Here is an 18,308-nt window from a genome sequence, read left to right as displayed (position 1 = left end):
TATATACACAATAAGCTTCAATGATTTCTCATCAGCAGTTTTAATCTCTTGATTGCCACTGTGATGAAATAATCCAGTTTGAATGTCTTAAACAGACTTCAAAGATCACACTCATCTGGGCTAGATTGCCAGGACAGGAAGAGTTTTTATCTAAGGAAGTGCCTTAGTTCAGTAAGAACCTCCTATGAGTTTCTTATTATTTATTTATTTATTAGTAATAGTAAGAAAATCCTCTACCCTTAATATGAAAGAATAGTTCCCCAACCTATGTCTCATTTCAATATAGAGTTTATCTGACTGAAATAAATGTGCAAAATGTATACATTGTAAACAGTTCCTGGAGTAAACAAAGGTTCAGAAAATGCCAGAGCTTTTATAGGTCTGAACATTAAGTTACAAGTGGAGAATGAGCAAAGAGGAAGAAGAGTAAGCCAGAAATCTAATGTTTTCCTGAGGTAGTTTTAGGTTGCAGTGTAGAAGAGGTGAATTAGGAAAGACTTTTTATCCTCTGTGGTTTGAAAATTCCAGTACACACAAGGATGATTAACAAGAGCAGGCTTTTAGCAGATCTTTTACAAACTGAGCACTGACACACTGAGCACATTCATGAGCCTATGGGCTGAATCCAAATCTTCCTTGAAACTAAAGTGCTGTCCACTTAGGCAGACTGACAACATCCCAGCGGCATAAGTAGCTGGACCATTTGAAAAATATTCTTCACATGTCATTAACATCTAGCGATGGCACCGAGCCTGCCTCCTGTACCCCATTCCTACTACCTCATCATACGTCTGAGTCCATTTTCTATCTCATAATTACACTATACATTGTATAATGGGCATAGCTGCAAATGTGAAGAAGTGTAAATATTTGTCAGATGCATAACTATGCAGTTTTTTGGATTGGTTCCTGCAATCTTCTCTCCACACAAAATCTCCATCCCCTCACTGGTCCCAGCTTCTGACTATTGAAAATTGTATTTCATGGGGGTTACAGAAGTTTATTCTACAAGTATATGTAAGAGACATTTTGACCAAGACAAAAGCAGAAACTCGCCAGTTTCTTTTCTCTTTGGGGGATGGCTGGAGAAATCGTTTTGGGGTTGGCTGGCAAGTTCCCTTTCTCTCTTTTTTTGTTGGTTCTCCTCGTTCACTACTTTATTGAGTTGTCTGTTTTGTGGCTGCTGGAGAGACATCAGAGCATTACTGGTGTGAAATAGGAAGAGGAAAAAAACACTATTTTATTCTTTTCAGAGGAAGAAATAGAGAAAATAAGAGAAACTTATATTGACGTCACAGATAAAAACCCATGGCACAGCACACTGAATAAATCTCCCACGGTCAACACATGTAAAGAATTCAATCACTGTGATTCTTGTTTAACATCGATGACAGGGAAAAATACAAAACAAAAACAAACAAACAAAAAACCCTCTTGCAAAAAGAATGACATCTTCCTAGCATATACCAAATTAAGGGGGGGGGACACTTGAAAACCTGTTCAAAATTAGTTTTGAACCCAATAATCATGTCTAAATCATCTCTCAAACACTAAAGATCTTTGCACTTGTTTCATAGCAGACCATGCTTTCAGTAATCACTTGCTCTATTTAGTGTAAATATTTTATTTTAATTATTGCTTTTTATTTCCTCAGATTATTTCTTAAACACTTTGATGGCCTAAAATGTTACGTCAAAATGTTATCTTTAAGTATTTATAATAAATATTATTTAAAAGATATTAGGGCCAGATCTTTGCATATGGTTAAAATGCACATGTTGGAAATCAGGTGTGGTGTGCAAAGATGGTTTAAAGCTCTTCTTTGCACTGTCTTAGTGCTGATAATGCTCTGTGCGTGGCTGTGCCCCCTGTGCCTTTAGAGCAGCTGGAGGGCTTTTCTAACCATGCCAGTCTTTAGTGAGAAACCCAGCACCGTTTGGTGTGGAGAAGTATCCCAGCTTCGCCTCCTCTTTTCCCACTAATCCAACTGAGGGAGGGGCGAGTAGTTTACAAGCCCCGCCCCCTATGTAGGCTCTAAGACACTGCAGCATCAGTATTCTTCCATGGTCAAATTAATGGATTTATAATCAGATTAAGGAGGTGATGGTGTGCAAAGCAAAGGCACTAACTTTATTGCTCAAGGCACAGCTACAGATTTGTTCGCTCATGCACCCCACTATTCATTGGCCTACCATACACATGAACCATTCAATTCCCCTCCTCTACACAAACCCAGTCAGTCATCACTCACTGTTTTCTCCACATGCATCCGGCCAGTCTATCCCAGGCACTTCACAAACAGGTACATCCAGCCACTCACTGTTCCCTCCCCGAGTACATGTGTAACTAGGAATAATGGAAAGTATTAATTTAGGCTGAATATTGGGAAACAGTTTCTGACAATTAAATAGATTGGAATATAGATGTCTGGCAAGGGAAGCAGTGGAACATCTTTTAGTGGGTTTTTAAAATTAGAATTTAAAAATGTCTTGAATATGGATGAAACAATTCTGTACTGGTGGGGAGATAGAGAGGAGTTTGGCCAGGCAGTCCAACTGCTAGGGTTCAACCAGGATCATACTGGGGGGAAAAGTACTGATTTTTTTCCATTCTAATTCTACCTTAAATCAAGTATCTGGGTCGTCCTCCATTGGTTCAGAGACTGAATAAAAATGTGAGAGTTCAAATGTTTTTTTCAAATCATATCCAAATGATCTGATCCCCTGCTAAAAATTTCCCAGGTAGTTCTTGTACGGTTTTGCTGCTTCCATTTCTAGAGCCTGCTGACAGTGCAGGGGTGGACAAAAATGAGGAGAAATTAAATGACATTTTTGTGTTCTCAAGGGCTTGGTTTGAATTTATTTGCTCCATTACTAATTAAATCCTTAGTTGCCTCTCTGAGGATCTGCCATCTTTCAGTGCTCTGGTCTTTCCCTTTTACATATCTATTAACTCTGCTCACAGGTAGGAGAGGAAGGGTGACAGTGTAACAGAGGATTTAATTTGGAGCTGTATTGCAGACCAGCTTTCATGCAGCAAAACAATAGCTACTTGTGCTTCATTACCTTTTAGAGTGTTCTGTGTAAATTAGAGCTGTGAGCATGTGCGATCAGTCTTCCAAAGGACCAAAATGTTTTGCTGTTCCCACAGTGGGCTTCCTTGTTCGGACTGAATAACCTCTGCCCACATGCCTCTAGCTACTGACTTTTAATTTGATTGCAATGCCTAATTGTGTCTGCTACGGTTATGTGCCACTTAATTCACACAAAGAAGCCCCTCTGTTTTCTGCAGGAATTTTCTCTAGAGATTTTTATAAGGTAATTGACCAAGTCAGAAATGTGCAGTCAAGTAAAGCACAACTTCTAAAAACAATGTATTAGAGGTAGAATTTACCCCATTGCCAGCCATAGATCTCCTACAGGCTGTGGGTATTTGTCCCGCTGATATGTGCAGGTAATTTAGGGGCTGTGGGTACTTACCACTGGCCTTCCTTGGCCAACAGTAATTATTCCTAACCTTCTGTGTTGAGCATTCAGAGCCACTTCCTGCTGCCATAAGAGATCCCCTAACAGAAAGCAACCCAGGGATCTGCCTGTGACATACACATCAGGAAGAGATTTCTTCCAACGAGGAAGTAAGTCATAGGGAGAATATTTGAAGAGATTTAATTATCCCTTCAGTATAGACATTATCATATTCTGCAAGAAAGAGTTTCTCAGTGGAAGCTGGGGGCACCTAACTGCCTTGTTGTCTTTGAAAAATCTCCCCCTGTATATGTATTAGGCCACATTTAGCCATTCCATTTAATCCATTCTGTGGATCTTCCATTTTTAAAAAAGAGAAGTAAATGTTAGCACAACCACATAGTGAATCTGCTCTCTGAAGGGCTCTCGAGGTGAAGCTCCCATTCAGTTCACTGGGAGTTCTTGATGTTGAGCACTTACAAAATGGTGATCTTTAATATTTCCTCTTGGCACTTTACTCCGGGGGGAATTCTGTGCCACTGTGCGTGCACAGAATTCTTGTCCCCTGCAAATTTCTTTGCTTCCCTGCAGAATAATGACTTTCTGACAGGGAAGCAAAGGGAAGCTGCAAGAGCACATGCACCACTCTCTAGCAGCACAGGTACATCATTTCAGGCACCCAGAGCAGCTGGCAGAGAGGTAAATCACCACAGGGTTGTGGACACCCCAGCCAGTGGCTCCTACCCTGAAACAGGATCATCTTCTAGTCTTGGCTGGGCTCGAGGCAGGAAAGGATGGGACTTCCTCTTCCCCTGCAAGGAATGGCTGGGGCTGTGTCAAACCGACCCCCAGAAACCTCCCCCAGCTTCAGGAATCTCAGCATCCTCCCCTGCTTCCTCCTCCCATTGCTCCTCAGCTGTGGGGGGAGGGGTCACTGTATGGGGAGCTGCTCCCCCATCCACTCAACCCCCCTGCATCCAGACCTCCCACACCCAGACACCCCTGCCATGCCTCACCCGGTACATCCAGAAACCCCCTAGCTCTCCATAACCAAACACCACCCCACTGAACCCCAACCCCTGCATCTGGAGCCCCCCTGTCTCTGGCCCTCACCCCTGCACCCAGACCACCTCCCACTGAGCTCAAATCCCCACCCTGATACCCCATCTCCTGCACCACTGTGAGCCTCCAAATCCAGACCCCCATGCCACTGATCCCCAAATAGCTGCACTCAGACCCCCACGCCACCAAGCCCCACTCTCCCAGCATGCAGACCCCTCCACTGAGCCCCGACCACCTTCACCTGGAAGCCCTGCAGAGTCTTGTTGCACCTGCACCTGGAACCCCCCAATGAGCCTCTGTGCATCCAGATCCCCCCACACCTAGACCCACCCACTGAGATGTCTGCACCCAGATTGTCCCACACAGAATCCTCTCACCCCACACCTGGATCACTGCACACTGAGCCCCTTCACTCTTGGATCCTGCCTGGTTGAGCCTGACTGCCCCACACCTGGTGTAGAAAGGCAGGGGCCCCACGGTGTTTCTGGGGCAGGCCCAGGCCTTGTGCTGTTTCAGGGTCGGGTGCAGCATCACCGCTGAGTCCATGTATTGGGGGGCAGGAGGGGGGCTGCAGGATGATCTCCCACCTTCATGGAGCCAGTGGCCTGTGCTTCCCACTGCCATGCTGGAGCCTCTGCGTTTATTTATTGACAAATAATATGTGCAGAATTTTAAAATATTTTGTGCAGAATTTTTAATTTGTTGATGAAGAATGCCCTCAGGAATATCACTTGTACAAAACAAATGATGTTACGAGCTCAAATAATAATATTGTAGATTTGGTGGGGTTTAGAGCTCATTTTAACTTACTTGGTGGCCAGATTTGAGTACAGCTGGTCAAAGTTTTTAAGCAGACTTTTTTTTACTAAAAGGCCATTTTTTATGAAATGTTGACATTACAAGTGTTTTTATATCTTTTCAAAAACTGTCATGTTTTAATACATAGTTTTATCAAAAGAGATATTGAAAAGATAATTCCTTTTTTCATTTAACAAAACAGCTTTCAGTAAACCAAATATGTCTATAGCCTATTCAATAAAACTATAGAAAAAATTATGAAAGTCTTTGAAATAACAAAAAGGTGGGCCATATGGAATGTTTCAAATACGAAAACAATGTATTACCCTCTTCCCCCACCAAAATAGAAAACGAAAGAAGAAAATGAAAAGCTTTGCCCTTTCGCCCCATCCTTCAAACATTCAAGGGCTTCCTAGCTGCTATTCTCAAATGACAGCAGCCATCTGTTCCAGGAGGCCTTGTCCTCTTGATAAGAGAAGGTGAGGTCAAGCACCAGCATCTCTGTATGTTTGATAATAGGAACTTGGTGTGAACTTACACATTTGGTTTTCCTCAATATTCTGGAGGAGTTGGCTGGGTTGTGACAAAATCAGATCTATCATGGTCAATTATAGGTGTACTGCTCCTGTTCTGCCCCACCCATCAGTACTTGACATGATGCACTGCACAATAGTTAGGGGCTCCCTTCCACCTGAGCCAGGCTGCTACTTAGTCTGGTTTTGTCTGATTATGTGCCTTGTTGTGATTGTGCTTGGTATGGCTCACTGTGGATGTGATACCCCACTTGGGGGTAGGTTTGCCAATTTTGGTTGGACGTACTGTATTCCCGGAAGTTTATCTTATGACATCATCTTTAATTAAAGATTAATCTTTAATTCCTGGAGACTCCAGGAGAATCCTGGAGGGTTGGCAACTCTATGTGGGGGTTGAGGCCACATTTAACTGTCTTCCAGTGTAAGAGGGCAAGTTGTATAGGTTTGATTGCTGGTGTCCACAGGAAATCCATGATTGTGTCCTTTGTACTGCAGCAGTAACAGAACAGAGTACGTGTCAGTGTGGAGCAGTATAGAGACCACTCTGCATCTCCAGAATCCCTTCTGGGCCTTGCAGCGTGTAGAGCAACAAAATTCATCTCTCTTCTCCCTGTCCTGTTCACTCAACTGTATATACACACACGTACTTTCTGCACATTCTTGAAGTAAGGCTTCATCAATTTATTATTGGGAGCTCCTCCTTAAAACCCCTTAGTACTCCTTGTCTGTGAAGGAGCAGCTACAGTTCCCCTCATCAGATTCAACGAACATCTCAGTTTAGCCATCTCCTTGGCAGAGCATCTCACAGTGAGCTCTAACATTTCCCTGACTTCCACCCCTCCTGAGATTGAGAAAAAGAAACTTTTTTTATATCCAGCAGGTAGAATCCTGCACCTTTTGAAATCAATGGGCATTTTACCATTGATGTTAATTAGGCTAGGATTTCACCTGGCATGTTTTATTAGCAGTGTATAATTCTCATGGTTTCTGGACTTTTGGAATTTCTCAGAATGATTCTGATTTTCAGAGCGAACTTGTTGCAGAAGTGAGCTGAACTCTGAACCTTCATAAAGATCCAAGCTCACCTTTTGATGCTATCCTAGGTCATTACAAAAGGTGGGCTCCAATAGCGAGTGAAGAGTTGCTTATTTACGCCCTAGAATAAGGACAATTTCATTCTGTAACACTTTCTCTCTCATACACACATGCCCCACCCCTACTGATTGATTTTAAGCAAGAACTGACACTTCGGAATGTGGTTACTTGCCTCTTGCCAGTTGCTGGGGTTGTGCAAAAGTATTTGCTAAAAAAAAAAGAGAAAAGTAATAGAAAAAAAAGAATATTTGTTTGCCTCCCAGAGGATTTTTATAAAGGTTTTTTTTTCTTTTAATTTTGTAAAATGATCTTGATAGTGTCCTTTTAATATCAGCTTATGAACAATTTCCTCACACCAAAAAACCCTATGCACACAAAAGTCCCGGGTTCCTGTCATTCTGGCTGTGGGCATTACATGAAGTCTTGTACAGAGAGATTTTTGCTGTGTGTTTTCAACACAGACTCTGACGTAAAGATTAATAAGTACTGTATGAATACACTCCTTCAGCCACTTGACTTCCCAGACCTTTCATGTATAGTCTACAGGTAAAAGTGGTATAAGAGACAAGTCCACAATGCCACTGTGCATTAGGGTAAAAGCATGTTGATGGAAGTTGAATGGCCCTACAGATTTTCTGATTTGTAACACTGTTTTTTAAAACATAAAAAGTAAAAGCCATAGTAGGAAGCAGAATACCAGACGAAGCTAGGTTCTATGATCAGTTTTTCCCTGTCTGTTTAACTGCAGTCTGTCTTGTTTAAAAAGTATGACAAAAGCACAGGGTGGATTGATTTAAATAATTGATTTTAATCATGATTTAAATCAGCAATCAGGAAACCTTGATTTAAATATTTGATTTTAATCTTGTTTTGCATTTGTATTTGTTAGTTATTTTGCAAAAGAAAGGTTGATTCTTCTAATTGGTTGGTAATCACTGAGACATGTTGATTTGCCATTTACTATAGCCTTTACACTAAAGTTAGTACTTCTTTTTGATAATCCAAGGATACATTATGTCTATACACATTGATTTAAGCAATTATTTAGCTTAATGTACATTATTCAGATGCATAATTTTTATTTTTTGTTTGAAAATGGTGAATAATGCATTTATTCTCATGATGATGATGATGAATATTTTAATTCTGTTTTCTGTCAAGATACATTTGGATAGAAATTGGAATTCAATTAAAAATGTACAAAACAGTATTTTAAAATTGTATATATTATATAAAACTACTTTAAACATGTGGATACACAAGGAAAAAAAGGAAGTTTATCAAAACATTTTGCATTTCAAACTAATTGATTTATTAAACAAAGGAAGTGTTTATTTGTAGTTAGAGCTGAGCTCTTTGTTTCTCCTCACCATGTCCTTCAAGATTTTAGAACTAGTAGAACTCATCATCTTACACTTAATTTGTATTCATAAATTGGAAGAGGAAAATACACTTTCCTGCTTTTTCAATTCCCAATCATTTTCTCAACTTTGAATGAACTAATCGTTGAATTGAACTAGTTAAATAAATTGAAATGAACAGAAGAAGATACAACAATATCAAAACTAGCACTTCAAACTCTGGTTCCAGGCACTTAGCCAGTCATTTCCACCAGTTCAGTGAGGGTTTAATTTTCTTTCAAACTTCATCAGCAAATATGTAGTGCTCAAATATTATTTTTGTTAGTGTAAATGATTTTTATCCACTCTGCAAAAGCATGAGTGAAGTATACTTTGTACAAACTAGATATTGTATATGACAGTAAAATATTGGCTTTTGTGAATTACTCTTTTTATTTATGTACAAATATTTTGGAGATGTTAAACTCAGTTTCCTTCCTTTGGTTGGATATACTAGTAGATGGCTATTCTTATCTCATGAGCAGATGGATTAGGTATCCAGCAGTTAATTATCTGCCACCAAAGTATATGCTCTCATTGAAGCTAACGGCAAAAGTTTTCTTAACTCGTAACTCATGAGCAGGGTCAGGCTCACAGCATTTTAAAAAGTCAACGTTTGCCAACTGTTACAAGTAATTGTGATAATTGCATATCCTCTTTGTGATAACTGTTGGAAATATTAATTTAAGTTATGGTAACTCCATTACTAATAACCCATCTAAGAAATATCAATTAATTTGCTTTATAATGTGGGCGTTGCTGATAATACAATTTGGAAACTAAGCAAACTTTTCTCTCTGTTCCTTCCTTTGAAGACAAAGACAGGGATTTGTTTGCTGCAGGATGGTAATCAGGAGCCTTTCAAAGTGCGACTGCACTTAGCCAAAGATATTTTGATGATCCAGGAACAGGATGTGATCTGTGTGTCTGGTGAGCCTTTCTATTCTGGTGTAAGTAGTCTTTTATTCCTTCCATTAAGGATTATTTTATAAATGAAATAACAGTGTATATATTTTATAATTCACCCAACTTGGTCTTCCCTTTGATGGAGCTATGTCTAAGTATATGCAAATATACTACAGTTAATACTTACCAGTACTGGTCTAGGAAGTAGCTGTAAGGTGTGCCCTTCACTACTCAGTCATGGGGTATTGTTTGAATGCTGAGACCGTCGTATTTTGGATAACATATAAATGATATAGCTAATGTTTTTCCATGTGATGCTATATGATCCAGATCCTTGAGAGCAATTGCATATGAGAGTAGCTGCTTTAAAGTCAATGGACTAATCACATTCTAAAAGTTATGCATGTTGTTAGATGCTTTGATGGATCAGGCTCTATGAATGATGCTCTCTGCTGCTATTGGTTCCATAATATATTACCATGACTCTGGACTTTATTTAGGTTCAGTGCCCATGCAGTGGCTATCACTTTGAGTTCAACTAGAACAGTGTATTATTTTAGGAGTCATTAACTCCCCTTCAATACTGTAATCACTGAGTCATCCATGTATGATGTGTTACCATAGTTTTAGTTACGACAGTTTGTTGTTAGGGGATAGAAGTGCCAGAAGTAGTCTCACTTAAAAGTACAGAAGTACTCTCATTTAAATGGCATATTGACTTTAATAGGCATGAAGTAATGTGGTTCTATAGTTTAATGATATGCTATAGAAATTACTTTAGAGACCTATAGAATTTGTTAGTTCAAAAACCTAAAGTAAGGATATTATTCTCTAACTGACAGACTTCTATACCTGGGATATATATTTTTATTACATTTTAGAAGATGGTTCCAAAACCCATGAAACCCAGTTTTCATTTCTATTGACTTTTCCATACAGACTATAATTCTATTTTGAGAGATTTTTTTAGGTTTACTCCCAACAATTATAAATGCTTTCTTCTCCCATTCCGCTAAGTGAAGCTATCACAAGGTTTCATGTAACATCTTGTGAGACAGAACTACACAGTGTCTGTATCCGTCAATTTTCTAGGACTGTTGTATGTATTAATTAATAATCATTGCTGTTGTTCCCCTATATTTTATAGCATCTCTAAATAAAATTGTAATAACTGTCACATTCTGGGGTTCAATCCAGACTAGCAAGGGGTTGTGTCATCACCTGCCCCGTAACCTTGTGTGCCTTACAGTGCTTTGCTGTTGTGGTTCCCAACCTGGGCTGCTCCCAACCCACCTACCAGCCTGCAGGTCATACCCTGAGTGTCTGTGTGCTAGACAGCCCTGGTTTAGCAGCAAATAAAAATTCATTTAACAGTCAAAAACTTCATCTAACAAGTTTTGGTTTAAGGCTTTGTTCAAGATGGCCTTTCTCCCCACAGCCTTCCAGCAAGATGTTGACTGGATCTCTCCCAAAGGCTCAAAGGTGCAGCTGTCTTTTCCAGCCTTATTCATCTCTCCTCATATGGAAGCTGTTCCATACCCCTAATCTTTTTGTTGCCCTTTCCTGTACCTTTTCCAATATATCTTTATTGAGATGTAGCAACCAGATTTGCACACAGTATTCAAGAGGTGGGTGTGCCATAAATGTATATAGAGGCAATAAAATATTTTCTGTCTTGTGTAGGGTGCTTTGAGTCACACCTCCTCCATTAGAAAGCTGCAGGAAGGTTAGCCACTGGCTGACCCGGAGACAGTAGGTTAGAGCCCTCTTCCCCAGACAGGGAATTTGCCAACATATTTTATTTTCCCTTTTTACATGTACAATTTCCATATCATATTTTTAGAGTATGATGCTCCACCATAGTAGCTTAGAATTGGAGCTTTTAGTTTTGTGTAACCTGACTACTGGAGAATGGTCAGTTAGTACCCTGAATTTTCTGTTAAAAAGATAGGGCTGTAACTGTTTGACTGACCACACAATGACATAACATTCTTTCTCTATGACAGAATATTCAGCTCAGTGGGTGTCAGTTTCTTCCTTCAGGAAACAATGGGGCATTTCTTCTTGTTCTCCCCAAGTGCATTAGTACCGTCCCTAAACCAGTGTCTGATGCAGCCGTACACAGCGCAAACATTTTGTCAAAGTCAGAACAGGCTTTTCGGACAAGAAGACATGCAAGGTTTGACCTGCATGCTGGTAGGCTGGCTGCGAGTGGCCCATATTCAGAGCTACAACAACCTAACATTGTGAGGCACCTGCAGTTACAGGGCCGGTGGTGACACAATCCCTAACTGGTCTGGATTGGAGCCCACCTTCCTGAACCGTGGCACCTTGTGGCAATAACAATATAAAAAGCACATACCAAAAATCAGCCAACAAAATGCCATCAGTACTAAAATAACTCCCCTGGATCTCTCCACAAAGTAAACTACTCTCCTCTCTATACCCACCCTCTGAGGAAAAAAAGTCTTTGGTTGAACTATTGAGAGGCGTATGGGAAACAGATTTAAGGGAACAGGGGTGGCTAAATCACCTTCACTTCTTTAAAGATCTCAATATGAGTAAATAAATAGGCTTCCCTATATGCACTGAAAGGATATGGACAAAATCTCTATGATCAGCTTGGTTATTTGCATGTGTGGTGTGATTTCAGCTTTTGGCTGTTCAGTCCTGTATGAATGACGTGTACATCACTGTTTGCTGATGTTGGTTTGTGTACTATATGAGGAGTATGGCTGTCACTTTTATCAACCATGGAGTGCTGTATAAAATCTGTGGCTGTGCCTTCCATTTCATAGACTACCCTCAGCAGCACATTGAGCCTCCGTGAACCCAGGCAGAAGGGAGCATAAGTTCAAACTCAGGCTTTGGTTGTTCCCTTAATAGCACCCCACTGCAGCACTGCCCCTTCATCAGGACAGTTCTGGGTGTATTTATTAAAATATTTTATCACTTCCAAAATGACTTTCATTAATATGCTGTGACATCTATTACTTATGCGGAACTTGGCATTTTAAATAACTTCATGACATGCATATTTAATATTTTTCATTAAACATGAAGGCTCTCCCTTACAATTGTTGTCTTCTGTCTTTTCAGAAGATTATTGTAAAAGTTAGCAAATGATTTGCTTAATTGATTATCCTGCCCCAGATTAATTGCATAGTTTATATCAATATGCATGTGCTATATATCAATGTGGTGATGAGGATTTTCTATTCTCTTGGCAGTGCCACTGTGGGGCTAGACACTTTTGAGCCCTTTACCCTGATTTCGTCTGGGATTAAGACAAGGTACTAAATCAATAGGTTCATTCTAACTAAGGATGATAGACATTTCACAGATTGTTAACTATCCTTTTCTCATAGGCCATTTAAATCATCTTGAATCATGTGCTCTAGTTGTCTAAGCTGATTAAACTGGTCCAATGGGGCATCGTCGTCTTTTACTTGTCAGATTTTGTTTTGTTTTGTTTCGTTCTTGATGAGTGTTGGGTATTCTTTGCATGTCATTCTAGTTAATATGAATAATCTAAGCCTTTTTAAAAACATGGGTACTATAAATGGATGTGTTCTGGTCTGTTTCCAACACTGAATCATTTATAAAATGTACTATAAAGGAAAAAATATTTATTGTATGTGAAGAACAATAATACAATTAAACTTTTCAAACCAGTAGACATAGTAGCTTGTCATCCTTTATAAGTACATATTTAAAATTAAATTTAAAATGCATGTTAGGATCAGATTATGCTACCCTTACAAATGGAATAATACCTTCCTTTGGTCCCAACTCAGCAACTTTCTTATTTAGGAAGTCAGTGTAAGCACATTCTTAACTTTAAAGTGAAGAATATGTTTACATGTCTTCCTGAATAGTGACAAACTTCAGCAGGTGTTTAAGTGATTTCCTGAACTTGATCCTCCAGGAACAGTACCATAGAAATCAATGGGACTAGCTGTGCATTGAGGTACTACCTCATATGAGTGAGTGGCTATTAGAATGTAGGCCTTAATTAAGTCCATTTAATGTTTATTGCAGAAGAGGTTTTAATTTCAAAGTGCTAGGGAGATATGAAGGAACCCTTTACCTTCTTTTGTTGTATAAGATTTTGAATATGTGGCTAAAACAAAATTTATTTTTAAAAATCAACTGAATGGGAATAAAGTAGCACGAATCTTTCAAGAAAAGTTTTCCCTTTCTATAGCACCCTGTACTAAATCTATTAGTGTTAGGTAAGAAAGTTTTGTGAAACTCAAAGGGCAGAGGGTGGTAGCTTCACTAACCTAACTGACTCCCCTAGCCAATAGTTTTTTCTAGTGGTACTCCTGGTTACCTGGGGTGAGAAAAATATAAAACTACGATTGATGATTATTAGGTAAGCTACATCCAGCAAAAAAAAAAAAAAAAAAAAAAAAAAGCTTTTCACAGTACTGGACTATCACGGAATGTCAATTTATGATGTGGAACAGCATTGCAATCTTAAAAATAAGGAGAAGTACTTGCAGTTGGTAGAAACTTCCATGACTGCTGAAGACCCTGTCTGAGTAATAATCAGGATAATTACTCCTTTTTATTAAAAAACCCAACCAAATCAAAACTAAACAATATAAAACAAACAAACCCTCAGTTGGGTCATACTATTTATATAAGCATAAGAGACATTCTTTGCTAGCAGATTGCTAGAATGGCAATGAACTTAAACTTGCAAGAGGCTGTCTACTTGCTGTCCAAAGAAAAAGAAAAGAAAAAAGAAAAGGCAAAATATTGCACAGATGGTACAAGACCCAGGCCTCTTAAGATCAGCTCTTAAGTCCAAAGTCCAATCTATTCAGGCATGCAGATGGATAGCCTGCTTTAAGATAAATTGTAATAAACTGTTCTCCTTAACCACTGAGTATAGGACCAGAAGTAATGGGCTTAAACTGCAACAAAGGAGATTTAGGTTGGACATTAGAAATAACTTCCTAACTGTAACAGTAATTAAGCACTGAAAGAAATTACCTAGGGAAGTTGTGCAATCTCCATCACTGGAGGTTTTCAAGAACAGGTTACACTAATGCCCCTCAGGAATGGTCTAGATAATACTTCTAATACCCCCATTGTGGGGGACTGGACTAGATAACTGTAGTGAGGCAGAGTGGTCTCTCTTTGGACTTGAGACCGAGGGACCACTACCTCCCCATGGTACATGGAGCCAAACTCACCTCACCTCACCCCCTCGCTGGAAGTACCAAAGTATAGAGGAAGGGCCCTGCAGCTTAGTTGAGGTTGACCAGAGGAAGAGGCAGATGTCTCTTATAGGGAGCCGAGCCTTCTATGGGACTCTGAACCAGGAGCTGAGCAGATAGTGCCCTACTGAGTGAAGAGACAAAGGACCCCCAGAAGTGGCAGCCAACCAGCTCAACATGGTGAGACAGAGCCCCAGCTTGACAGAGCAACTCCAACTAAGTGGGGTAGAAAGCAACTTGTGCTGCTGGAAAGCGAGGCAGCAGATTTCGGTTTCCCCACCAATCCAGTGGTGGAACCCCCTGCCACTAACAAGATCCTGGGCTGGGACGCAGTGGAGTAAGGTGGGCCCAGGTTCCCCCTACCCCCTTTTCCATTTCCCCACATCTGGGGATAGGCAACACACTCACTCTCGGCCTGAAGGCCTGTGCCTTGATTGTTATTTGCCCCACCCAGGACTCTGTGGGCTTTAGACTGTTGATTGCTGTCTGCCTCCTCTAGGCTAAAGACTGCTTATTGCTCTACCCTGCCTGGGGGCCAGAACTCCAGACTGTTGTTTGCCACAGCCAGGAGGCTGCAAGCTATAGACTGCTTGTTGCTTGGCCCCAGCCAACAGGGCCCGAGCCCACCTACTGTTGCCTGATGCAGTGATATAAAGTGGTTTTCCTCCCAACTTGAGAGTGAGGGACTACTATAGTAACCTATCAAGATCCCTTCCAGTTCTACATTTCTATGATTCTATAAGATGGCTGTACTGAGAGTGGACACATTGAGGGCCAAGGGGGAAAATAAGAAAAAATGTAAAACCCCTTGAAACAGTTGGTATTTGTTATAAATCATGGCTGTGCATCCATAGAATTATGATTTAGGTTTTATGAATTTTAGAATTCCAAGACCAACACTGTTAAGTTAAGCAAATGAAAATTCATAACATCCCAACACTTCAGTAGCACATCTGAAATTACAATAAAAGAGCTATAAAACATAATTGTAACCGGGGTGGTCTGTTCTCATTAAGGATGGTAGAGCTAAGGGGCTAGCCAACCCTTAGTTCATGGCATGGTCCTTTAAGGTTTGGGGAGTTCTGATGTATGCAAAGGCCTAGGAAGTGACAGAGGCAGATACTGGTAAAGAGGAAGTAGTCTTGGAAAATATTTAGTGTTTGAGGGAGAAATCCTGTTACTGTCCCTTTAGGGCCCAGGATTAGCACAGGATGGGGCAAGGCTCCCCTCTCTCCCAGTCAACTGTGACGAGCCCTGAGAAGGAGGGCAAGATATATGTGGGAAACTGAGCCAGCATGGGGAGAAGCTAGCTGAGATCTGTAGCTGGCCTGAAGTACAACCCAGCTCCTGGAGAAGGCCTGGAGACTCCTGAAAGTCAGGGTGGAATCCTACCTGAACCCTTATACACACCCCATAAGGGCTTGGACTTCAAGGGCTAAAGAGGGGCTAAACTCTGTACTCTAAAAGAGTTAACAAATCATATACCCCACAAAAGGGGTATCTGTTTGAGGTGCTCAGGTCTGAATAAATGATTGAAAGAACCAAGAGGGAGTAGAGGACAACACATTTCCTGGGCCACAAGAAGGTGTGCTTGATGGTGGCATCCTACAACAACAGTACTTTATGAAAAACACTAATTCACCAAGATGAGGAGCCACCAAGTTCTGTAGCATCGTTCTTGTTGTTTCTGTAATAGATGTTGCTGAATTATTAATTGTTACCATGAAGGAGTTTTTTGCTGAAGTGCATCCCCATGCCAGTCCAGAAAATCAACAATATGAAAACCAAGTACTCTAAAACAATGGATATTTTAAAGCATTTCTTCTTTTTTGGTAAGACTGCTATGAAAACAGTGTGTTCAGGCTGACAAGTATTGCTATAATTCTGCAACACAAGACATTGATTACTGGTATTCTGTAGTGCTTTTCTGAAGTTCTGGGGTTCACTGAAAAGTCCTAGGGTAGTCTGAAATGGTAGTTCTTGGACTTATCCTAATTGTTAAATTATCACAGTAAGTATTACTGGTGGCTGTTAGTGATTTTCTTAGATTTAGTGGCAGAGTTACTGCTTTAAAATCCAAAGGGCATCTGTTCAAATACCACCGGAGTTCAAATTCTTTCCTCACTGATAAGGCACAGGTGACTGATTCAGTCTGACTGGTCTGATTCTGTGTTGTTGCATAGTAAGCTATAATTAAATATCGGTAGGTACATTTTTGCGGCATTCTGTGAATTTTAATTTTGTTTTCCATGAGTATTTGAGTGTGGAAGCTTAAAAATTATGTATGTATCAATTATGTACATATGTATGTAGCCCAGTGAGCTAGTTTGCCTTTGCATTATATTCTGCTTTGCATTATATTCAGCAGTAATGCAAGAAACCTACAGGCCTGTATCCTGTAGTATGTTAGCTTCAGCAAGTTAGCATAAGGCTTGAGGCCTATGAACTTTGAACAGATAAACTTTGCACAGATAAATGGCCCAACAGAAAACCCCAAGTATTTGGGGAGCTGAAAATAGAATTTAAGGGGAAGTTCTGACCACAGCTACATGAGTAACAAACTGGCAACAAACTGATGTACATGCCAGGTACATGAGATACATCTGAGGCTAGCTTGCTTGCTTGCCTAAATATCTTTTCTTATAAATTTATTATTTTCTTATGGGTTTGATTATTTGTTTTATTATAATAGGTTTATAGGTTTATATTAGAATAGATTTTGGCTGTAACACAAGGGACCCGTTGGCCACATCCTGTATGTTAAGGTAAGGCAAAATTAGCATACATATGTTTGGGAGCTTTCACCTGGATAGACAGTGATGAGCTAAAGCATAAGGTCCATATATGGCTGCAACCTTTAACATAGAGGATGCATTAAGGTTGGCATAGGGGCTTTACCCTTTAAATACCCTTTTAAACTGAACAGATACACCACAACTTAGAGATTGCAAAGAACCAAAATAACCAGTTAGGACAGAAATAACAAATGTGATACCTGACCACAAAAGAGCCCTGGTAATGAATGGACGTATATGATAATAAGTTGAGATCACTGACCTATAGGAAAAAGACACTCCAACATTAGTAAGGTGAGGAAATACAAATAAGGAAACAGAGGAAAAATCCCCTACTGAATATGCATCAAACATAGCGGCATCAGTGTATTATAAAAGTGGCATCACAGCCTGGGAGCAGTAGGAGAGTGAGATGTAGTCCTTGGGAGGTACCAAATGATGGTCATTGGTGATGATGGGGAAGGTGATGGTGATGAGGAAGATAATGGCTAACACTTCAGGTTGTTCTACAGGGGATGATGTGATTATATGGATATGTAGATGTACATTCTGTAGTATCTCAATTTATCTTACGGAGTTGGGGTGTTTGTGACTATGCTAAATGTATTAATAAACTATATTTGTAAATATAAAATAGTTCCTATTTTGTGAGTGTTGCAACTGTGCACATTGGGGTTCCCAACTATATAATAATTTGAATAATACTGGACCTGATTGTGGGACAAGAACATGTCGACCATCAAAGTGATAACTGGGGATTCTTAAATAATCAATATAATTAATACATAATCTAAAGATTGAGCACCAGATATTTAAATTTAAGTCAAATTCAGTTACAAGAATGGTAAAAAGGAAACATTAGAGAAGGGTAAACACAAGTGAAGCAAATTTGTTCAAATTTTTGAACATATTTTTTTCTTAATATTAGCTTAGTTCTGAAGAATAATACAGCTTGGACAGTGCCAGTGAAAGCTTCCTTAACCCTGAACAAAAAGATAGTTCATCTTTGTTTTCTCTGCTGAAA

General features: G+C 39.9%; 1 protein-coding gene across 2 annotated transcripts in view; it reads left to right on the top strand.

Moving 5' to 3' along the window:
• SNTG1 (syntrophin gamma 1) overlaps positions 1-18,308 on the top strand; it is an 814,219-nt gene that overhangs the window by 566,370 nt on the left and 229,541 nt on the right. For both annotated transcript variants that reach the window (XM_074944402.1, XM_074944401.1), the window contains one exon: positions 9,168-9,302. In XM_074944402.1, coding sequence (XP_074800503.1) covers positions 9,168-9,302 — 135 coding nt within the window. The remainder of the gene's footprint in view (positions 1-9,167; positions 9,303-18,308) is intronic.

This window comes from Natator depressus, chromosome 2 (assembly GCF_965152275.1).
Source record: "Natator depressus isolate rNatDep1 chromosome 2, rNatDep2.hap1, whole genome shotgun sequence".
NCBI classification, from domain to species: domain Eukaryota; kingdom Metazoa; phylum Chordata; order Testudines; family Cheloniidae; genus Natator; species Natator depressus.
This window is presented reverse-complemented; position numbering and strand designations above follow the sequence as displayed.